The sequence below is a fragment of the Tursiops truncatus genome, chromosome 4 (genome assembly GCF_011762595.2).
Source record: "Tursiops truncatus isolate mTurTru1 chromosome 4, mTurTru1.mat.Y, whole genome shotgun sequence".
Taxonomy (NCBI): Eukaryota; Metazoa; Chordata; class Mammalia; order Artiodactyla; family Delphinidae; genus Tursiops; species Tursiops truncatus.
In genome coordinates, this window is record NC_047037.1 from 43,539,905 (window position 1) to 43,565,367 (window position 25,463).

General features: G+C 31.8%; 1 protein-coding gene across 1 annotated transcript in view; it reads right to left on the bottom strand.

The window, feature by feature from the left end:
- The window catches only part of SI (sucrase-isomaltase), a 98,716-nt gene that overhangs the window by 25,768 nt on the left and 47,485 nt on the right, over nucleotides 1-25,463 (bottom strand). The window contains exons 21-34 of the mRNA XM_019946049.1: nucleotides 24,508-24,596; nucleotides 22,025-22,074; nucleotides 20,891-21,061; nucleotides 18,998-19,153; nucleotides 13,937-14,143; nucleotides 12,457-12,611; nucleotides 10,902-11,070; nucleotides 9,168-9,264; nucleotides 8,966-9,078; nucleotides 8,753-8,878; nucleotides 7,129-7,257; nucleotides 5,906-6,016; nucleotides 4,202-4,261; nucleotides 626-742 (exon numbers count right to left, since the gene is read on the bottom strand). Of these exons, the coding sequence (XP_019801608.1) occupies nucleotides 626-742; nucleotides 4,202-4,261; nucleotides 5,906-6,016; nucleotides 7,129-7,257; nucleotides 8,753-8,878; nucleotides 8,966-9,078; nucleotides 9,168-9,264; nucleotides 10,902-11,070; nucleotides 12,457-12,611; nucleotides 13,937-14,143; nucleotides 18,998-19,153; nucleotides 20,891-21,061; nucleotides 22,025-22,074; nucleotides 24,508-24,596 (1,750 nt within the window). The remainder of the gene's footprint in view (nucleotides 1-625; nucleotides 743-4,201; nucleotides 4,262-5,905; nucleotides 6,017-7,128; nucleotides 7,258-8,752; nucleotides 8,879-8,965; nucleotides 9,079-9,167; nucleotides 9,265-10,901; nucleotides 11,071-12,456; nucleotides 12,612-13,936; nucleotides 14,144-18,997; nucleotides 19,154-20,890; nucleotides 21,062-22,024; nucleotides 22,075-24,507; nucleotides 24,597-25,463) is intronic.

Genomic DNA, 25,463 nt, shown 5'->3' on the forward strand with positions numbered 1-25,463 from the left:
GCTTGTACATAACAGCACCCCTATAAGTTTCTTTAATTAAAAAAGTAAGTAAATTAATGCATACGTATTGAAAAATCAGCAGAGTAGAAATGTCACCTCCAAAAATCTAGATAATTATTATGTAAATAACTCCTGTATTAAATATTTACTTGTGATAAAGTAAATTCTTTTTATGTTATCTCAAAATTATATTAAAAATCTTATTGCCAGAATTTTAAAGTTAAAATTAGGATATTATTTAGAAGATGATTTTGCTACATCTGTAAGAGTTTATGACTTCTTATACCAAAGACTGACAGCCGAGTGTGAGACATATCTATATTGAATGAAAATAAAATAAATATTTATAAGCATTTATATATCATTATATAAAGAGACTATTTTGGTCTCTTGGTCAAGTTGAATATATTCAACTTTAATATTCAGGAAAAAGCAACTAAATACTTAAACTGAATTGTTAAAACTGAATTTTAACAGTCTTTTGCATAAGAAAGTTCTATGGAAAAAATGAGTGAGCTAATTTCATAAAGAATACTTTGTTAACATTATTAAAATCTAGTAAGAATTTTGCATAATCAATACACAATAAATAACTTAAAATATAAATTTCTTGAAGTTTACTTACAATCCACAAGCCATCAAACTTCATCTGGTTATTGTAGAAATCTATAATTTCCCTTGTCCACCACTCTGCTGTGGAGTTCCTGAAGAAATCTGGAAAAGCTACATGAGCTCTGGAACCCTGTAAAAACAAAATTTAGACCCACATATAGAAAGTCATAAGAGAGAACAGTCAGTCACACATTTATCTGTCAGATTCACAAGTGATAGTGAAGGCAGCTTGATCTCAACTTTAATGAATGTGTATGATTTTCCTCCAGCCACTCAAGCCTATGTGTGTCCTTAAATCTAAACTGAGTTTCTTATAGACAGCATATACAAAATTTACAAACTGTTAGCTAGACTAAGAAAAAAAGAGATGAGAATTACAGCTGATGTCACAGAAATAGAAAGGATCATAAGAGGCCATGATAAATAATTATACAACAGACTGGATAACCTAGAAGAAATGGACGCATTTCTAGTTTCAGACAACCTAACAATATCTGATGAGTAGAAATGCAAACATCCTCAACCAAAATATTAGCAATCACATTCAACAGCACATTAAAAGGCTCATAAACCATGAATAAGTGGGATTTTTCCCTGTGAGGCAAGGATTATTTAACATACAAAAATCAATCATTGTGATTCAGCACATCAACAGAATGAATGATAAAAATCACATGGTCAGGGCTTCCCTGGTGGCGCAGTGGTTGAGAGTCCACCTGTCAATGCAGGGGACACGGGTTCGTGCCCCGGTCTGGGAAGATCCCACATGGCGCAGAGCGGCTAGGCCCGTCAGCCATGGCCGCTGAGCCTGCGCGTCTGGAGGCTGTGCTCCGCAACGGGAGAGGCCAAAACAGTGAGAGGCCCGTGTACCGCAAAAAAAAAAAAAAAAAAAAAAAAAAAAAAAATCACACGGTCATACCAATAAGCAATGCAGAAACTCTATTTGATAAAATTCAACACTCTTTCATGATAAAAACTCTCAACAAACTAGGAATAGAAAGAAATTACCTCAACATGATAAAGGCTCTATAATAAATGCCCACAGCTAATATACTCATTTAGAAAAAAACTTTCAGAGTTTTAGTTCATATCAGAAACAAGGCAAGGATGCTCACTCTTGCCACTTCTATTTAACATAGTCCTGGCAATCCTAATCCAAATAACTAGATATGAATAAGGGGGGAAAAAAAAGCATCCTAATCAGAAAGGAAGAAGTGAAAGTGTCCCTGTTTATAGATGATGTAATCTTATATGTAGAAATCTCTAAAGAATACACACGCACACACACACACACAACTATTAGAACTAACAAATACATTCAGGAAAGTTGCAGGATACAAAATCAACATGCAAAAATCAGTTACATCTCTATAGACTAAAATAAACTGTTTGAAAGGAAAATAATCTCATTTACAGTAGCAACAAACAACGATAAAATACTTAGGAATAAACTTGACTAAGGAGTTGAAATATTTGTACACTGAAAACTACAAAACATTACTGAAAGATATTGAAGAAGAAACAGAAAAATAGATAATCCATGCTCATGAACTGAAATAATTAATATTGTTAAAATGTCCATAGTATTGAAAGCAATCTGTAGATTCAATGCAACCCCTGTCAAAATCCCAATGGCATCTTTTACAGAAATATAAAAAACAATCCTACAATGTATTTGGAACCATAAAGTCCTTGAATAGGCAAAATAATCTTGAGTAAGTAGAACAAAGCTGAAGGCAACACATTTCCTGATTTCAAAATATATTCCAAAGCTACAGTAATTAAAAGTATGGTCTTGGCATAAAAATAAACACATAGGCCAATGGTACAGAATAAAGAGCCCAGAAATCAATCCACACGTGTATAGTCAACTGACCTTTGACAAGGGTGCCAAGAATATACAATGAGGAAAGTATAGTCTATTTAAAGAATGGTGCTGGAAAAACTGGATATTCACATGTGGAAGAATGAAATCAGACCCTTATCTTATACCGTAGACAAAAATCAAACCACAATGGACTAAAGACCTAAACGTAACACCTGAAACTGCGAAACTTCTAGGAAAAAACATAAGGGAAAAGCTTCATGACAATGGTCTTGGCAAAGATTTTATGGATATGACACCAAAAGCACAGGCAAAAAACCAAAAATAGACCAGTGAGACTACATCAAACTAAAAAGTTTTTGCACAGAATAAGAAACAATCAACAAAGTGAAAAGGTAACCTACAACCCAATAGAGAAAACACTATAACCCACTTAGAAAATGGGCAAAGATTTGAATAGACTTTTCTCTAAAGTACACGTACAAATGGCCAACAGATAGATGAAAAGATGTTCAACATCACTAGTCATCAGGGAAATGCAAATCAAAACCACAGTGAGATATCACGTCACACCTGTTGGGATGTGTATTATCCAAAAAACAGGGAAAACAAGTGTTGGTGAAGATGTGGAGAAACTGGATGCCTGTACACTGTTTGTGGGAATGAAAAATGGTGCAGCCACTGAGAAAAACAGTATTAAAATTCTTCCAAAAATTAAAAATAGAACTACCATATGATCCAGCACTCCCATTTGGGGACACTTATCCAAAAAGACCTAAAATCAGGATCTCGAAGAGGTATCTGAACTCCTATATTTATTGCTGCATTATTTACAAGAGTGAAGATATTGAAATAAATTAAATGTCCGTTGATGGATGAATTGATAAAGAAAATGTGGTATATACAATGGAATTCTATTCAGTCTTCAAAAAGAAGGAGATTCTCCAATACAGGGCAACATGAATAAACCTTAAGGACACTATGCTGAGTAAAATCATCCATTTATAGAAAGACAAATACTGCACAATTCCACTTATATGAGGTATCTAAAATAGTCAAACTCATAGAATCTGAGAGTTGAATGGTAGTTGCCAGGGTCTGGGGTTCCAGGGGTAATTGGGAGTTGCTATTCAATAGTCATAAAGTGTCAATTACACGAGCTGAATAAGTTCTAGTGATCTGCTGTACAACACTGTCCTTAGGGTGAAGGATGCTATATCTTAAACTTAAAATTTTAAGAGTAAGTATCATGTTAAGCATTCTTACTACAAAAAAAATTAAATAAAAAAAAGAATTGTTCCTTGGATTAAATACAATAAAATGTAAAATTGCTTCATAGAGTGACTGAAACATGTTGGTATTTAAAAAAATAAATAAATCTGATTTAATATGGTGTGATATAGAGAATTAGAAAATAAGCCATCACATTTTTTTTTTTTTTTTTTTTTTTTTTTTTTTTTGCAGTATGTGGGCCTCTCACTGTTGTGGCCTCTCCCGCTGCGGAGCACAGGCTCCAGACGCGCATGCTCAGCGGCCATGGCTCACGGGCCCAGCCGCTCTGCGGCATGTGGGATCCTCCCAGACCGGAGCACGAACCTGTGTCCCCTGCATCGGCAGGCGGACTCTCAACCACTGCGCCACCAGGGAAGCCCCAGCCATCACTTTTTTAAGGAAAGTATTAAAATTGAATTATTGGTCAAAGTCGTCATTAAATCCCAGTGCTGAATTTCTTTCACTTAAATAGTTAATCAATATGAAACTTACATTAACAGCTTCATCTATTAGACTTTCATCTTTTGTTACATTTGGCAAACCTGGCCAAACCTACAAAGAGAGAAGAAATGGGAAACCAGTTCAAAATAAATTCAGTGTGGTATGACTGTTGTAAACAAAGTGTAATAGAGTTTTAGAAGCATATTACAGACTCAAGATCCCCAGATCAGTAATTCCTTCAATTATTTTTTTCAGTTTGTGTTCTGGTATATGTATCATTTGCAAACTATTCCCATTTTCCATATTAATCTCCTCTTTAGTAGGGCAAATAAGGAAAAGAATACCATCCTTTGTCGTCAGTAGCGATTTTGCAAGCAATGCATGTAACCAAAAGGTCTGGTCAAGAATTAATATGAAAAGCATATTCTAAATTTAATTTAATGTGGTATATTAAAACTCTTTCTATAATTACTCCAGGATTAAAATCTAAAAACAAAAATATATTTTTATATGAAAGGAATTGAAGATCTGAGTTGGATGATGCCATGCTGAGGCAAATATCTTCTTGGTTTTCACACCTACTCCAGCCCCTGCCCCCTGCCTACCAATGTTTTCTTCTACCGCAACCACAAACACAGAACAGAGCCCAAATTCAATCAGGCCAAAAGCTCTGGGATTTAAATCTATGTTGTAGAAATTAAAATATAAAAATGTAAATAATCCACAGAGTTGTAATTACATACAAGGAATTAGTTGCTGATAGAGAATAGTGCTTGAAAGGTAGAAATCTGAGAAAATGTATAGAATGAGAAAATATAAAATGAGGAGAAAGTAAGAAGAAAAAAAATCCCTTTCTGTAGTCAGTACTGTATACCTGTAATGTTTCTTAAAACATGATTTTTCACTGTTTATCACATAAGTTTTTCTATTTTACTTTTACCTTTTTATTCTGAAATATTTTCAGACTTATATAAACATCACAAACATTATACCTAGTGTTTTTCTATACACTTCACTGTTCTTCCCCTAATATTAACATATTTATAACCACTGTACAATTATCAAAACCAAGAAATTAACATTAGTAGAATATTATTAACTAATCTACAGTCCATGTTCGAATTTCACCACTTTTATCACTAACATTCTATTTTTGGTCCAAGATCCAAAAAGGCTCCCATATTTCATTTAATTACATCTCCCATTATGGGATTTTTTTCATTCTAGTTATGACTAGTGGATTTTTTCTTTACTCTTTATATATAAGCCAAATCAGGATGCTTTCTATAATGTGTTAATATACACAGGTTGGGATATTATTGCTTAAATGAAATACAATGAATTATATTCCCTGTTCAAGTCAGGAATACTATAAGTATAGCTTTTACAAACATTGTTTCTTTTATCAATGAGATGTTTTTAAGAGAAGTACAAACATTTAAATGACCCATGTAGTATAGAATAGTGAATAACCATATTATTAATGTCAGTTTTATAATAAAACACAAGAGGTACTAAGAAATACAATAAAAGGCAATTTAAAGATGAAACAAATAGTATTTGGACATAGGACATATAAACTATTTCTTTGTTTCTAATAATTTGGATTGAACTCAAAGAGTATTATTTTATTTATTACCTATTAAGTCATTACATCTCTTCGTCTGAATATGTTTTTAACTGTGGCTTAATTAAATAGAAACTTTCCAATAGTATTTTTACACTTATTTTCTTTCAAGATAATCAATTCAGTACCTTTGCCCAACAAATATCATTGGTGTTAGGCCATTTGACAAAGACATCTTTCTCTTGTCCTCTTTCAAAGGCAGGGTAAGGCTTCGTTTCATTTCCTGAAATTGCTGGATCCTAAAATTAAAATGAAATACAATCCAGGTAACTATGGTATAAAAGTATAGCCACTTGAGTAGCTGTAATAAAATGTTACAATTTCCCATTATTAGATTATCATTATATTGTATTCTTACATAGACTGACAAAGGGACTGATGGCATAAACTTTTTTGTTTTAGTTAGATTGTCTCCTAAATTCCCTAGAAGGAAAATTTAAGAACTTTTGAAAATGTATTAGCTATGATTTCAAGCAAGATTACAGGTGTTTTTTGCTTTGGTTTTATATATCCATGGGATTTCTGGCTACCTACCTTGCTTTCTGTAACATATTGATGAAATATTCTTCCCACTGAATCACTAACTTTTAAAAATAAATTAATTAATTAATTTATTTATGGCTGTGTTGGGTCTTCGTTGCTGCACACAGGCTTTCCCTACTTGTGGCAAGCAGGGGCTACTCTTTGTTGCGGTGCATGGGCTTCTCAGTGTGATGGCTTCTATTGTTGCGGAGCACAGGCTCTAGACACGCGGGCTTCAGTAGTTGTGGCACATACGCTCAGTGTAGTTGTGGCTCGCGGGCTCTAGAGCACAGGCTCAGTAGTTGTGGCGCACAGGCTTAGTTGCTCCGTGGCATGCGGGGTCTTCCCGGACCAGGGCTCAAATCCGTGTCCCCTGCATTAGCAGGAGGATTCCTAACCACTGTGCCACCAGGGAAGCCGCTGAATCACTAATTTGAAGGAAAATTTTTAAACATGACAAGCATAAGAAGCAGTCCCAGAGAATAAGTTGAGAATTGTATAGGAATAGAAAATCCATCATCACTTTGTGATAGTGTCTGTAAATTGAGACCAGTCTGTAGCTTGGGTGATTACTAGAAAACAAACTGCCTTTGATTCCCAGCTTTATTTAGTCTTAAATCTCTAAGGATACACCTAAGAATGAAGGTAGCCTGCGGCAGCCATGTAAATGAAATGAAGTGTTAAAGGAAGAAAGATTTAGATTTGGGAGTACAATCCAAAATTACATACTTCATATTTTGAAACACCTTTTCCTTCCTCGTTCAAGAGAGAAATCTTAACAAAACTAAGATAATAAGGCTCAGATAGAATATAAAATATAAACACTGACCAGGACAATAATGTATCTCATCCCCTCACTTCTTATTTTGTCAACAAACTGAGGAAGGTCACGGAATTCTTCATCAATCGTAAAGTCTAGTTGCCTTTCCATGTAATCAATGTCTGTGTATTGAACATCCTGAAAGGTATAAGAATTTTAGTGGCGTAAGATTCAATAGAGGGAGTTTGTCACATTCTGTTATACTTATGAAAATAATAGCAATATGAAAGTTTCAATTCCTAAGAGAATTAATCAAGTAATGTAATGTTCAAGAAATAAAAGTAGCATGTATAGATGCAAAATATTCTAAGAGCAAGTTCGTGTTAGTGCTCTGTTTTGTTAGCAGTTCATTAAATAGTAATTTTGATTTAGAAGTACAAATTCTTTCAAATCAGTATCTTTTGTTATATAATTTCCAAAGGAAATAGGAAGACACAGGAGTAAAGGACTTATGAGGTTATGAAATTATATTAAATGGCAATTTGAAATTTTGTACAATATATAGAAATATGTATTGCTCTATTTCTGGAAACACAAAGCAAATATGGGATAATTTCAAATAATTCTAATATTGCCAAAGGAAAAGAAAGAATTATTAGTAAATCCATCAATAATTATAAAATTATTCTTTTATTATCCACCAAAGTCACTTTTGAAATAACAGCCCAAGCTTAAATAAGCAAAATATTGTTTACAAGTAGGTATTTACAAATATATTTAAAGTAATAAATGCTTTATGAAATCTTTAATTTAGGCCTAAATAACATTTTAAAACATTATTTTCTGTTAATAGACAATTTCTTCTTCTAGGTGTTATAAAAATATGGCTAGCATAGTAGACCTAATAATGAAAAAATCTCCTTTTTTAAAAGATTTTTTTCACTTGTGTATTGCTACATAATCAACCTAAACAATTAGTTTCCCTATAATAATGTATTCAGGAACCATATATTGGATTCTACTATAGGTACTGATGTCATATAAATAAGGTCCTTCTTACTCTTCTTAGAATGAGTTCTTATATACAAAGCATTCTAGATTTCAATGTTTAGATGTTACCAGGAGGATCCCTGAGATTCCTTACTCTTCCTAAAAAGTAAAAATCACAGGAAGTGATTATTTCTGGATACTTAAGAATATTTAGTTTCCCAAACACTGAGGGAAGAAGATATTCTGCAAGCCCACTAATTCTGTATTCTAATATGACAACTATTGTCTATTCCGTGGCAAAAATAATTGTTTCACCTCGAATTCTTTTTCTGTAATTTGTCACATTAGTTGATGAAATAGGTTCCTATGGACTCTTACTCTCATTTAATGAGAAGAGAAGAAATGTGTTTGACTACGTACGAGACCCAGAGCTTCTGAGAGAAAAGCAAGTGCACAGTGACTTGTTTAGTACAACACACAGTCATGGAACAGGTGAGAAAGAAGGAAAGGGAATGGTATTATCCCTTTATGTTATCCATCTGATAAAGACTACTAATAAAATCTCATATCCAATTCATTTGGTGCTACTAACAAGCACTGATTTTTGCCAAATGCTTAAAATAATTTTAAAGTATATGTGCTTATTTCATTCTGATTTTATAGATGACATATTTAACACCGTTTTAAAAATTGATATACATACATAGGGGATCTGAGCAGCCACCATGTCATTATATACTTCTTCAACTTGTGAAGTATTTCTGTACCCAGAAAGACATAACTGGAATCCCAAAGCCCAATAAGGTGGCATGACTGGTTGGCCGATTACCTTTGAAAAAAAAAATTATTTGTGAACAAAGAGAATGACTTTATATTATTAAAAAACTTTATATTTTTTTAAAATGTGCAATCATACTCTATGGTATTGCTTTGTTGCGACTTCTGGAGATGGGCCCAAAAACATATAAAAGTCCAAGATTCCTCCAGTTATGCGATATGTTAGAGCAGGAGTTGGTTGAAATGTAACATCTGGAAGTCCAAAATATGATTACATTTTAATCTGTTATTATTTTATTAAAGTCACACAAAATATGTTAAACTAAAAAAAATTGTTTTACCCATTGCATTGCTGTTAAGTAAGAGAACTCCATGAGCATGGCTCTTATCTTCCAGAGCCATGTAATAGGGATGAAATCCATAGGAATTAAGTTTATACTAAAATTAAAAAAAAACATAATATATATTTAAATAATAATAGAATGTGAACTTTGTAAATGTAATATTTAAATTCACTCTACGATTGAACCTAGGAATTTAAATGTTCCTTCATTGCACACACAAACTATGATTGAATTAAACACATTTTTTTAGAAAATAATTTATTATTTGAAGCATTACTGCATTAGAGAATGTGAATGAATATACAAATGTGTAACACTTACAAATACTGCCACATTAACTTATGTAAAAAGCCATTGGTTTTAGAATAGTTGGGTTTCTTTTCACAGGTTATGTGTCTTAATTCATTTATAAATTTGTACTTCTTTTTTAATAATAGAATGTTCTATAAATGATTAAACTGATCAAAGTACTCAAACTCCTTAAGTACTTAATATGATAATATTTAAGTTTATATAATATTTTGATAACATTTTAAACAATAATATGTTGTTTATATACCAAAGCATTTAATTTCATTTTCAGCTAGATCTTTTCATTTTTCAGAATAGAAAATCTATACTCAGGGTCATGAAATACCTTGTCAAGGTTACAAAGCTTACAAGTTGATGATCCCTAATCAAATTGATATCATTGACACACACTGAATCTCAGTAACTGATTAGTATGTGAAAGAAAATTTATATATTGAGAATCAAGGTTATATTAAACTAATAATGCCAATACTAATGTTGAAGGGGTTTTTTTTGGTTTTTTTTTTTTTGGCCCCACCACAGGGCATGTGGGATCTTACTTCCCAGACCAGAGATTGAACCCATGTCCTGCAGTAGGAGCGTGGAGTCTTAACCACTGGGCTGCCAGGGAAGTCCCTGAAGGATTTTAAAGAGGTAAATTTTGGAAGAACATATTCTTTCAAGTGGAATAAATGAAAAACAGCCTTTATAAGTCTGAACTATTGTGATACAAATAAAAGTTGTATGAGCACCTAACAATAAAAAGCAGTTATGACATTATACACATTTATAATCTCATACTGAATATATCCTTTAAGTTCACATCACATGTGAAAATGGAAATGAGCTAGTGTTTTTATTAAAATGTATTTTCCATTATATGTTTAGAATAATTATAGTTTATATCAATTGTGCAATGTATTAAATAGTCATGAAATGTACACCATTAATAAGACAAAACATTGGAAAAGTGATATGAACATATAAAAACATTTTCTAAAACTGTAACTTGCAATAGAACCTCATAAAAATGCACAACTGCAGCTTAGGGTAACAAAGGGAAAAGCATCAAATCTTTATCTAAGGAGTAGAAAAAAATTTCAAGGAGAAGCCAGTTATTTTCTAAAAGCTGAAAGTAAACATGTATTTGACAGGGAATTCTGAATCTGAATGTTCTTTCTATGCAGTTGAGAGGGTAAGGAATTGGGTCACAACCTCACTTCTCACTGTAGTCAATGATGTTATCCATTCGATCCTCTACTTTCACCTGTAATTTATGGTGACTTTTCATTTGTTTTTCAGAAAATCACTCTAGCAGCTCTTGGGATCTCTAGCCCCCTTTCATTGCTTCAATATTTAAGTACAGGCCTACAAAGAAGTGGCTGGGATCTGAATCATGGTCTTAGTTGCCACTTGGGGTGGTCAAATATTGGTACCTACACCAGGTGGTTGGTCTCTTGTGAACATTCCCCAAGTATGCCAGTTCAGATCTCGCTTAAATGCTGTGTGCTCCGTTTCCCCAAAACCATATATATATTCTGATGGTAGGCGTGTAGATATTTGAATGAACTGGTTGTTAAAAGCAAATCCAGGAAGGCGAGAATCCCAACTGAAAACAAAAGAAAACAATTTTATTCCTGTATACACATACAAATAGTATCACAAATAATAATGGTAATTCTTTCTTAGGTGTTATAAAAATCAATTGTATTTTTCTCTATAGGCCTATCATACCCAGATACAAATGGAAATAGATAATTTTTCCAATACATTTTTTTGGCTAAGTTAAGGAATATCTAAAATATGTTTCATATATTCATAATCATATTATGGCTACATGTTTGTCTTTAGACATATATTGCTTTTTAAAATAAAATTAATATAAAGTTATCAGTAATATATGACCTAGAAATAATATATGTCCTAGGAATTGAGAGTCCTTTATTGTCCCGTTCCCTTGAGATAATCAGTAAATTTTTACTACGTATAGAATAAAAAGAAATCAATATCAAAATAAACTATAAGGTATAATGGATATTTTAATTCTAAACTCTATTATTATTTCCAATCATTTTCTTCTTCTTTTGTTTTGTATTTATAAAACCATGTGTTTATGAAGAAATCCAGAAGAAATGTGTTACAGAGAATGTCATTTGCAAGAAGAAGATAAAAGAAGAAGAAGAGAAAGTTGGCAGAGAAAGGAAACATAAGTATTAAAAAGAATTTGAGACATATTCAAATTTTTATATTAATGATTTTGGAAAAGTATTTACTAAAGAATAATGCTTCCTGAAAAACAATAAATAATGCCTCTGCATCAGGAATTTTCTACAAAATCATTTTGCTTCTTATCCTTTGGAACAAAACTATTATCATAACAACAAAATTTTAAAACAATATAAACATAATTTTCTTCATTATTTGTACCCATACTGACAATACCTGAACACGTCGTGACAGTATCTTGTAAAGGATAGCAGGGCAAGCTTAAATTACATAGAAGTATCTTTTAATACACTGTAGTTTGTAGAGCTTTTTACCAAAAAAAGGTAATATTTTAAAATTTATATTTATTCATTAGACATAAAAACATATCTATATGTGTATATCTTAATTTCCTTTCATCAATTCCTGACAAACATAGTATTAACTTTATCAGATTCCAGGACCAAAAAACTCCAATTTCAATAGTTCTAATAAAATATTTACATAACACATTTCCAACTACTAATTTTGACAACACTCATCGTGCTTTTCAATAGGAGTCTTGGTTCTCAACTTGATTAGAAGAGTGGGTCTCATATTTAACAATGAAATTCATCACATCCAAAGTGTAAATAAAATTTTACACCAACTGTTAATGATTTGCTGACTTTAGTTTTTAAATGTTAATATAAGCCAAATTATTTAATACATACACCTAAAACCACTTTTGGTGTGATGACATGCTAGCACAGTGAAAATATCCTTCATATCAAATAATTGAATCACTTACATAATTCTTCCTGTGCTTCTCCTTCGAATCTGGATGCCAAAAGGATTTTCCTTGATTTCAACATCATAAAGTCTATTTTCATAAGTACTTGTCGGTGTAGCTGGAATGTTTAATGGTACTGGAACTTCATATCTCTTATTTTGGGGGTCATAAATCTATTACAGAGAGATAATGAAAACAGATATGTTTAGTTCTTATTGCCAACATATTAGGTACATATAATTAACTAATTTAAATAATGGTTCAAACAAGAATATTTAGAATTCTTATCATAATTCCTAATTTTGTATCCATGGCCCATATATCTATATAGAATTCCATACACATACATAGATATGTAATGGACTCAAATTATGTACTGTATTTTACCTGTTTTAATGTTTTATAATTCATTTTTCCATACAATGAGAAATCTTCAGAAAGAGAACTTTAAAGCTAAATATTCATTTATATGCATACACAAAATTATTTATCACTTCATGGTTAGACAAAGTTGTTTCAATATTTTTGCCTTATATATGATCTTACAATGACTATTAATGCTAATTTATCTTCATTCATATCTTTATTTCCTCAGTACATTACTTATAAGTGATAATATTAGGTCAGAGTATTCTAACATTTGTAGGATCCTTGATAAACTATTGGTAAACTGTTTTCCAGAATTAGTGTACTAATTAATATTCTCACTAAGATGTGTACTCTAATACTGTTATATGTTAAACTAAAAAGCATTTATTTCTCAAACCGTCATTTATTTCCTTGCTGATGAGGATAAACCATTTTCTACACGATTATTCAAATTTAACTTTCCCATTCTTTGTATTTGCCTTTAGTTCCTTTTATTTTTAACGAGTATAATTACTTCAATATTTTATTCCAAATTTTATTTCTTCTTCTGTTAAATGTCTGCTTGTGGGGTCTTAATATTTTTCTTGATTGTATGAGTTGAAATTGCTTTCCATTTGTCATATATGAGTCCGTACTATTTCTAATAGTTTTCTTAATGGATTCCCTTGGAGCTCTTAAGTAAAAAATAATTGCTAAGTGTAACTATTGAAAGAAATTATCTCTTTTGTATTTCTTATTGCATTGGCCAGAAAATTCAGATCACTGTTTAAAAAGAAATAATGGAAACAGTAAGCATCCTATTGTGTTTTTTTTTGTTTTGTTTATTTTAATGGGACAACCAACATAGTCCAATTCTAAGTGATTTATCAATTTATCAAGAATTTAAATAACTAAAAAATCACGACTATTTGTTTAATTATTCACAAAGCTAGCAAAAACAAAAAATTTTATTTACTGTTCATCTAGCTATGAGCTCTGTAGGAAAAAAAAAGTTTTACTTTATAGAATTAAAATGTCATCAACCCAGTTAATAATCCTTAGTATTACATGAAAAATCCAAGCACCAAATCTATTTAAAATCTGTCTTGAGAGATGAATCATGCATTGAGATAGTTTATATTAAACATACCTTAAACTGCAGCATATCATCTTTATGATATTTCACCTCCACATGAAGAGTTGGGATGGGATCAGAAGGTAGCTTTATTCGAGCTTTTACAGTATTCAGCTGGAGGTCAGCTGTTATACCCACTGATGAGTAATGAGTTGACTGGACTAAGTAAGAGTTGTCTTCTTTAGGAAAGTAACACTCAGGTGCTTTGGATCCTAAAGGAGCCTAAAAACAAGACAAGTTCATTGTCAGAAATTGTAAGCATTGTAATATTTAAAAAAATAATAAGGTAGACATGTTAATCACATGTTGTATGATTTACAAATGTTATTGTTTAATACTAAAATGAAATTGCAGTCATAGCACAAAATATCTATTAGGCAACATGATACACCATGTACTAAAATGTTTAGAATATTTATATTTTGACTCTAAAGATAGACAGGTAGAGCAGAACAATCAAATGTCATAGTTTTTCAATTCAGAATATAGATGATTGTATTGTCTCTGAACATAATTAAGTATATTACTCATAACTCTTGATCCCAAGCTTGTTTTTACACTTCTTATTGATTACTGCCTTTTTTTGTGTGTAAAATGACTCTACAATAATCCTCAGAGTGGCATGAATATAAAGTTCTTTTCTTTTACTTATAATCAAAGTATATTACTCTTTATTTCATGACTGGTCTTTCTATTGGTTAATTACATCCTTACCAGTATTATAATAGGAACTGCAGCCAAAGATCAGGGCTAATTGGTCTTTCTTATTAAATTAATATATTGTTGGAAGAAGCAATGTGCCCATCTATATTTCCCAGTCTCTTTTGAGGAAGTTGTATGTGACACCCCCCTGCCAAATCTCCTTAAAAGAAAAGGATATAAGCTGATTAAATTAGGATAGCCTTTGCTCTTCCACCTTCCAGGCCTGGAATGCTGCATATGTAATTGTATAATAAAACTTTGTGGATGAAAGACAAATGATAAATAGGGAACATTGACAACATTTAGATACCAGAATATTAGGCCTGGGATTTTTTTCTGTAATAGAAAAATAAATCCTGTCTTGTTTAACCAAATCAGATTTTAGGTCTCTGATACCTTCAGCTTCAGGCAATCCTTAACTGATAGGAATACTTCAGTATTCATTCCAAAGGCATGGAATCGAGTGCCAATGGAACCAGGAAAATGATCGACTTTAGAAAGTCTGTATATGTCTGCTTCATAGCTATCTTTCTGCCCAGTATCACTTTCCCTTTATCATTTTATGTTTTCTCATTTATCTTTCTTTGTAGTTTATCAGCATTGTTATTTTTTGTAGTTATGATGAAAATAATCTTGTGATTTAATTTATGGAAACTGTATAAATCCCATCTAAACCACCCCTTTTCATATAATCTCAATCCCTATGTCCCTCACTTGCTTTCTTACACTCAGTTGCAAAACAACAATGCTGGGAAAAAAACCTATCCTCTACATTCTCAGTGCCTACAACTGTGTGGCTGAATGGCTTGAAAAATGCACACAATCATGTAGACTGCTCTCCCTTTATATAATCATAAAAGTTAGAGTGGGTCCAAAAGATCAATCATACTATATTTGCCTAGTTCACTCACTATCACACTGCCCTGAAAAACATTTTCCTTTTTTCTCCCATCACAAAAACCCTCCCTATTCTCATCATCTCCTAATGATTTTAGTTAGTATTTTAGTATGGAAAGGAAAGCAATTGGGAGAAAAATCAGAACGAAACACCACAACTACTCACCCACCTCTTTACCTCCTGTTACAAAATATGTATGGTCTACACTTCTATCTAAGGTGAACCATTTCATTCGTGCACCCAATCCCACGCCTCCTTGCCAATGAAGACATTTCTCCTGCAATTCTCAATTCTCTGTCCTGCATCACTAATATTCTACTTATTATTGGTTATTCTCAATGGCATAAACCAATTTGATTTCTCCCATCTTAAAAGAAACTGTCACCTCACTCATTTCTCTAATTACCGCTCTATTTTTTTATGCTTTCCTTAGAGCAAAATATAAAAGGTTCACCATATTCACTATCTCTAATTTGTCTCTTCATTCTTACTGGAATCTCATTCTCACTCTGACCAGGCTTTAACTCCCAGCACTCCATCAGTATTTCTCTTGTAATAGTTACCAAGGACTTCCATGCTGCCAAATCCATACTTCAGTTTCTAGTTCTTATTTTACTGATTTATAAGTATAATTTGCACAGTTGATAATTTTCTCTGTCTTGAAATGCCTTGTTCACTTGGCTGACAGGAAGCAACATTTTCTTTGTTTTCAACCTACTTCTTTTACAATTTGTTCTCAGTCTCTTTTCTGGTTCCTTATCACTTCCCTGAGTCTAAATGTTGGATGATTCAGGGTTTAGTTTTTGACCTTTTCCCTTTTCTATTCAAGCTCATTCCTTTGATGATGTCCTCTCATCACATGATTTTAAACACTGTATATATGCTGACTCTAAATTTTAGATCTTACCAATGATATAAAATTTTCAGTTTCATTAGTTTACATCTCACAGTTGGAAAACTGCACTTGGATTTGTACTGAGTACCTCAACCTTAATTTGTCTAAATCTTAACTCTTTCCCTCCATGTTCATTTCCGCACAGTTTTGTCAATCTTTGTTACTATCAACTTTCTTTTTTCCAGCTGTTTAAACCAAAAACTTGAAGTCATTTTTACTCTTCTCTCATATTCTATATCCAATCAAGGAACAACACATTTTGGCTTTATCTTAAAAATATGCAGAAAAGTCAAACACTTATTACTAATTCTACCATTACCACTGTGGCTCAATCTACCAATATTTTATTTTGATTACTGTAACAGCCTCTTTCCTGGTCTCCCTGCCTTATTCTTCTAACAGTCTGTTCTCAACACAGAAGCCATTATGGTCCTATTAAGATGGAAATTTAATTTTCTCATTCATCTTTTCAAAACTCTCCAGAAGTATTCTATCTCGGAGTAAAAATCTTAATCCTAAAAATGGTCTAAGTAATTGATCTACATTATTTGTTCCCATATGTCTATAATTTCATCTTCTGCTGTTCTTCCATTCACTCATTCTGTTTCAGACACGATGGCCTCCTTGCTGTTTGTGGACTATACCAGGTACATTCTTACTTCAGATGTACTTCAGGTTGATGTATTTTCTTTATGGAATATTATTCCTTCCTTTCTTTCTTTCAACTCTTTTAACAAATGCCACCTTCTCAAAGAAACCTTCTGTGTACAATCATTAAAGTAACACCACTGTCATTCTCCGCCCCCCCTTCTTCTTTTCTGCTTTATTGTTCTCCATAATACTTATCTAACATAAAACATAATTTTTTAGGTTATCTATTTGTTTTCCCACACTAGAATATAAACTCTATCAGGGAAGAGGGTTTTGTTTATTTTCTTCATCTAGAACAGTGCCTAGAACATAGTAGTTCTCAAGAATTTGTTAAATGGATCAATGAATAAACAGGATGGTCTAAAGAAACATAAATTTTCTAAATCATCATATTTAATGGACTTCTAATGTTAAAGCTTCACTTGTTTGACTTAAAAATCTATAAGATGTTGAATAGTAATAGTAATGGGAAAAATAAAGTTTTCACATTTTCTTATTAGAAGTTATTGGAGCTTTAGTACCCATCATTTATATTCATTTTTTTAACTTTTATATTGGAGTATAGTTGATTAACAAGGTTGTGTTAGTTTCAGTTGATAATGAGAGTAAGTGACCATGCACTGAATGCAATGGAGAATGGGTATGGATTTGAATGAAGAGTTGGAATTTAAAAAGAAGATTTTGGAGGCATATTGGAAAGATACTTCACTATTTGGCTTTTATTGATTTCATTATCATTTCTCCTCCTCACTTCTTTTCTTCAATTCTTCCATAAACTTTCCTAATGGTAAAGATTATGCTACTTCATCAAGCAATGGAGAGGAATGAGGGCCATTTCTCTGGTGGCAGAGATTCTATATATTCCCTCATATAAGTGCAGACATTTCTGGGAAGTTGCTGGCAGATGTGTCTAGACTCTTCTCAGTGTTATAACACATGCATTTAATTTATTGATTATATGAAATAATTTCTTTTTTTGCTGACAAAACCCAATGATGTAACCAAAAGTTCATAATTTAAAAAATAAAATGAGTGTAGCAAGAGGGGACTTTTCCCATATCCCTTTCTGTAAAAACGTCTACTATCAATGACCATCATTGTTGTTGAAAATGTTTTTCTTTTAATTAATTTATTTTATTTATTTATTTTTGGCTGCATTGGATCTTTGTTGCTGTGTGTGGGCTTTCTCTAGTTGCGGTGAGCGGGGGCTACTCTTCCTTGCGGTGCACAGGCTTCTAATTGTGGTGGCCTCTCTTGTTGAGAGCACAGGATCTAGGTGTGCAGGCCCCAGTGGTTGTGGCATGCAGGCTCAGTAGTTGTGGCTCACAGACTCTAGAGCGCAGGATCAGCAGTTGTGGCACACGGGCCTAGCTACTCCACGGCACGTGGGATCTTCCCGGGCCAGAGCTTGAACCCGTGTGCCCTGCATTGGCAGGCGGATTCCTAACCACTGCACCACCAGGGAAGCCCTGTTCTTGAAAGTTTGACCAAAATTACTGGCAGAAATTGTCACCTCTTAGTGGAACAGATACAGCCCATCAATCAATTTCAGAAATTTTAATAACTTGAGACAATGCTTTTGAAACACTACTCCCTACTGGCATAATACCTTGCCCAATTAAGCTAGTCAGCCACAACTAACAGCTAACAAAGTGCAACAAATAGAGTTCTAGTTTATTAAATAAAGTAATACTATCCAAAATGCCTGGAAAGCAACTTACACATCCATTTAGTCTGGCTTTTACTAAATTATGTCTTTGGAGAATTAAGATAAAGATAAATTATCTATTAGAAGTCCTAATTTCAAATTCCAAATGCTTCTCTAGCTGAATTTAGTTTATATGCTGTAGAATTAAAATTATAATATATACGGTTTACTTTGAAACATTTATGTGAAAGCCTTATCTTGAATAATTAAAATTCTTATTACCGTTTCCCATAAGCAGCCACGTTCTTCACAGCGTTGTTTAGTTGCAATGTCTGCATCTGGATAACAAGTAAACTTTTCAGCTTCCAAGAAAGTTTGATCCCATTGAACAGTAAAGTTTCTTCCAAGGTTAAACATGAGATTGTAAATTAGTAGATTCTTTGAAGAGAAAGAAAACATTAAAATATTTCTGACCACTGGACAATTTAAAAATACTTAACATTTTTAAAATGCAGCAACCCCACAGCAATTCTTCAAATCAAATCATTAATAATTTTAATATAATACTAAAAGAAAGAATAGAAAAGAAAAAACATGGCATGCCACTGAAATAGCTAGAATCTCAAGACAGTTCTCAAAACTATGAGAAATTATAGAATACTGATAAAAAACATTATCTTTAAATCCAGATGTGTTCAATTCTCAGTTCTGATACTTAATGCTCATGAATCTGGGGAAATTATCTACTCTGTTTTATCTTCCATTTCCTCCTCCTGTAAAATGGGGATAATGAATAAATGATCTGTGAAATTTAAAACACCTGGCATTATGCTTGGGGCATACCAGGTATGAAATAAATAGTAGTCCCCTCAATGAAGAAAAAGGGAAGAAAATGTTGACCACTTTGATTGATTTGGAGGCTCCCAGAGTCAGAGGAGGGGAATATTATTTATTTATTTTCCTAATTTTATCCACTGCTTATAATATTTGAGGGACAAGTTAGAGAGGAGATAACATGGTATTATGCAAAAAGAAAAAAAAGTGAAAGGATAGTGTCCAAGAACAGGAGAATTAGAAAGATGTATCTATAAGTGTCTTTGTAAATCTTTACATTAGCATAAAAATAGAAACAGATATAAACTGGGATTGTAAAAACATATAATAAAACAATTTTGTATTATGCCCACTTGATAATCTTTGTTAGAGTCATAAAGTTCTCAATAAGTCTGTATTATTTATTGATTAGTTCTTATAGTCCTAGGAATATATACATTATAGTATACTTACTAATAAAAAATAATTAACCAATACATATTTTTATGGAAATTCCTAAGTGAAAAACTGGGCCAGAGGATTTAGAAGCTAGACAAAAATACTCTAAGAAAATGTCCTACATCTCAATTTAGAATTTATGCTAACATTACTAATATTTAGGAATATAGGAATGGTAGAAAAGTAAATGCCAATAAATATCACTTCCATGTTTTAAATTATTTTTGTCTAACATTTTAAATAATTAATTTTTTACCTGAAGCAACATTATGATTAAATATGACATTTTACATATGAGGAAGCTGAGATAATGAGAGATTAATTTATTGTGTTTAAATGCACAGACGGCAGGGCTGCAATTTGAGCCCAATTCTATTACTCCTTTTCCCTCTCTAGTACACTTGTTAAACAAGGCAAGAACGAGGATAAGAAAGGGACTACTTGAAGGGGAGACTGTAAACAAAAATTTGAAAGAGAAGTACAAGATATATTGAGGACAAAGGGAGTTCATGAAAGGAGAAGTAGAGAGAATTGAAGAAATGGATTCAATCATTACCTTAAGAAGTCTTAAATGAGAAGGTAAAAACTTTTAGATTCTTTATCGTATGCAGTAGGTAAGAGTTCAGGGTAGGAGAATGGTATCAAAAAAAATATTAGAAAGGCATACATAAGTGATACACAAGATAAAATTAAATAGAGAGGGAGAAGTAGTATCAGTTCACCTTAAGGTTGATATCTCAACATAAATTGAGATAACCTAAAATGGAATATTGCCAGCAAAAGGAAAAGAAAAGAAAGATATGTAATGAAGAAAAAAAAATCACAAAACCAAGAGCCTGAATGGTTATATAATGTTAAATATGAGAGTGTGTGATAACTAAAATATTTTAAGATTGTATTTACCTGGTTGGAAGTATCATAAGTGAAATTGTAGTGAGCTCTCATTGGTTGATTATCTTCCATCACTGAAACTTCTGTAACAGTGTCTATCAACCCAAGGATTTTTATAGTCTCAAATGCTAAAGTGGTTCCTTCCTGGTATGACGAATGTGTGCATATAATATCTAATTTGTTCTGAAAAATGTATATAATATTATATATCAAGTAGAAGGTCATTGGATACAAATTAGAAATAACAAGTGTATTTATACTGATTAAATCTTACAGTTCTAAAAATGTATAAACTATAGTTTTTACTAAATAAAAATAATTAACCAATACATACTTTAATGAAAATTGCTAAGTGAAAAACTCTAGACAAGAAAGCTTAGGAATTAGCCAAAATTCTAAGAAAATGTTCTACATCTCACATAATTTAGAATTTATTTATGCTGATAATACTAATAAATTAGTATTATTTAGTATTAAATTATAGCATTATTTGGTATTTAATAATATAGTATAATAAGAAAAGAACCAATCATCTATCCCTCCATTCCCAACAGCTCTTCACATCAAAGTACCCTATATAAATACACTTATTAGTAACTCTTTAAAATTGTCTTTTATACATGCTCTAAAATTATTTTCACATATAAATTATGCATGATGCACATCATGTATATTCCTTCTCATTCTCTTCATTGGTGAAGAATAAATTATCTTTGGCAAAAAAGAATATATGAAGAAATCTAACTTCTACAAAAAGCATTGCTACTAATTATTCAAAATTTAATCTTGTGCATAGCTTTTTCATTTTCACCCCAAATCCATGACAGTCACTGCTGTGATTGGTATATTAAAAAATTTTTCAAATATGTTGAGATTATTTTCCCAGGATGTATTGCTTAAACCAGACATAGTGCTACAAGAAGTCTGAAGATTTCTGTGCATCAATTTTATCAACAGAAACTCATCTATTACATTGAAATATAAAAATTTAAGGTAATTCATATATAATTTAATAATTTAAATTGAACAATTTATTTTGTTTCTTTCCACTGATTTCTGGAGAGAAATGTAACATCATTCCAAAAGGCACAATCTAGACATTAACAAGGTATTATATTTAGCTATGTGTTCAAGGAGAATGCTTACATTAGAAACTGAAAATGTATATAAAATGTAGTTGCCATTTTGGATGGTATCTGAAATGGTGAAAAAAAAAAGTTATCAGATCAAAGTGTAATGTTAAATTCTGTTTTATTTTTACAGTTAGACAACACAGGGGATTTTTTAAAATAGATATTATTTATTAATGAAGCAAATTAAACAGATTATTCTTTTAAATTAAGGTTCTTAATTATCTTTAAATGAAACTATTTTGGTAGTTTATTTTCCCAGGAAGTAAAGGTAGTGAATGCATCTTTGCCCAGTTTGATTTTTCAAGGACTGCTAAAATAGTTCTGGAAATTCAGAGAGCACAAAACTTGTAGTAAAATATATATAATTATAACTATTTTTGAATGATATTTTATCTCTTTTTAGTAAACTGTGGAACATTCAGTTTATTTTGGGAAGCCATGGCACACCACAATTTTGGTTCACATCTTTCAGTGTGTTTTTTCATTATTTGAAGAATGAGTGAATGTGGAGACATTAAAGTTTCAAATAAACTTTAATGAGAAAAATTGAAGAAAGCAATTATTTTCTGCATGATATATGTAACAATGTAACATAACTTTTTATCAACATGTTTCTTTAACAGGGAACTAAAGATTATAACTAAAATAATTAGGAAGAAAGAGTGGAAAATATAAAGGGAATACTAGGATTTATATACAATACTTTGAATAACATTAATTTACTTAAAATTTTAATCCTAGGAAATAAAAATAGAGTCAGAACCCAAACTGAAGGTCATTTTATTGTCTTGTGTTTGATTGATTATTCAGAAAATTTTGATTTTAACTTTTTAACACACTTCAGTATATAGATATCATATTAAATGTCTGATTAAATCATAACTCCATATTTTTAACCATTTTATATGAAGTAAATTATCAATATAATTTTTTGCAAGTAGAAAAAAGGAATGAATTTGGAAATATTTATATAATCTGAGAAATGAGAATAACCTTAAAATCAGGTTCCACATGCTACCAATAGAGGTATTATCTCAACAACATTCTTTACCTGATGATTACGAAACAATTTACTTCTGCTGCAATCCTCTCTTACAGAATTTCTATGTAGTAAATGCTTTGAATCTATTCTCAGGGCAGAGCTCACCCTAGTGTGTTTGACTCTAAGGTATTTGAGAAAGAGGGAGAAGGCTGGTGTGCTGGCGTAGAATGAGAAATGGAGAATGGTAGGGCACAGTGTGTGTGCATGCGTGTGTGTGCGTGTGTGTGTAAAATGTGAAGGACATAGTGAATGCTCTAGGTCTTGGTAAAGACTGTGGCTCTTAATTGAGTAAAATGGAGAATTGATAGAGGGTTTTGAGCAGAAGTGTAATGATTTGAATCATCTTTTAAAGGGATCACTCTACGTGCTGGTTGGTAAATAGAATGTAAAAAAGGGGGGATTGACAAGAGCTATTGACCTAGAGACCAGTTAGGGAGCTATTGCAGTAATTAAAATGAAAAGTAGTGATGATAATGGTGGAGTTTATGAGAGAACCAAGATCAAGGTGGAACCAAGAGAAATTCCTAGGTTGTGACAGATAAGAGTGAACTCTAAAGTTTTTGGCATCTTGCAGAGATGAAATTACCATCAACTGACAAGGGGAAGACAATATATCTGGTGCAGCAGATATATTGTGGTAATCTACATATTCATAGGAGATAAGACTTAAAAAAGAACAGAATTTTTTTCATAGATTCCATATTTTCAAAATTGTAAGAGAGCACACCAATACATAGGCTATTTCTTGGAGTTAATTTAGAGATATTTGGATGTTTCATATACTATAGACAAAGGCATATAGGGCATTCTTTACTATATCTGAAAAGTAGTGAGCTATAATAGAAGGTAAGCTATAATTTTTTATACGTACATATATAAAACACATACCTAAAAAAAATACATACATACTTTTTCAGATTCTTGTCCATTATAGTTCATTAAAAGATATTGAATATAGTTCCCTGTGCTATATATTAGGTCCTTGTTGTTTATTTATTTATATATACAGTATTGTGTATTTGTTAACCCCAAACTCCCAATTTATCCCTCCCCAGCTACATTAATTAACTAAAGCCTTAATATTGTTTTTCTTTTACAGTAATAAAACTTTAGTTTTAACCACTATAATCATATAAGATAGTTGAAAATAGGATGCAAGTTATACATCTGTGAATTTATTAACTATTTTAATTTTTATACAGTAATCTAATAAGATATTTATATTTGTCAAAGACTTTTTATGATAAACCAAAAGATAAAAACAAATATTGTAATTAAATATATATAATTTAAATACCAATGTTAAATTTCATAAAGTAACCTAAAATCTTAAGATAGATATAAAACAGCAATTAAAAATTAAAACTTGTGATATTTTTGTTTAATTTTATAATAAAGGCAAAACTTCCCATCATTAAAATGAACATTTAAAAGCATATCACTTTGAAACTTACCTTTAGTTTCTCCATCATCCCAGAAAAAGTCTCCTTTTGCTTTGTTATCTTCATCTAAAGCAACTATAAGTCCTAGAGGGTTATTTCGGCTGTTAAGTAAGTTTGGGTGCATATATGATTAAAAATAAATGTATAGTGAAATATCTTATAAATAAATCCATTTCAACATAAGGGACTTGTAGGAGTTCTGCATTCACATGAGAACACTGATATTAATAAAATTCATGTCTATACTTATTAGTAATTTATCAATGAGAAAAATAATTCATATGCTTAGAAAATAAATGAAAGGAATAAATACAATACGAAGAGCTTCCCTGGTGGCACAGTGGTTAAGAATCTGCTTGCCAATGCAGAGGACACAGTTTCGAGCCCTGGTCTGGGAAGATCCCACATTCCGGGAGAAAACAAAGCCCGTGCACCACAAATACTGAGTCTGCTCTCTAGAGCCTGTGAGCCACAACTACTGAGCCCACATGCCACAACTACTGAAGCATGTGTGCATAGAGCCTGTGCTCCAAAACAAGAGAAGCCACTGCAATGAGAAGCCCATGCACCACAATGAAGAGTAGCCCCCACCCACGCTCGCTGCAGCTAGAGAAAGCCCACGCACAGCAACTGAAGACCAAATGCAGCCAAAAGTAAATTACTTAATTAAATTAATTAAAAAATATACAATATGGAATTTCTTGGGGGCCAAGACACCATCAAAATTGAAACGGTATAAAAATATTTCAATTCAAACAACAAAATTAAATATATCTTATAATTGCTCAATTCAACATGTATTTGCCACATACACATTAACCCTAAATTGCAGTGTACCAAGGTTACAAAACAATGAAAAGCACTATAAAATAAAATTTTAAATGCTAAGTGGAATCTCTAATAGTCTTACAAATGAAGCTAATTCTATCATGTGAAATGAAACATGATGAATATTTTTTAGTTATATA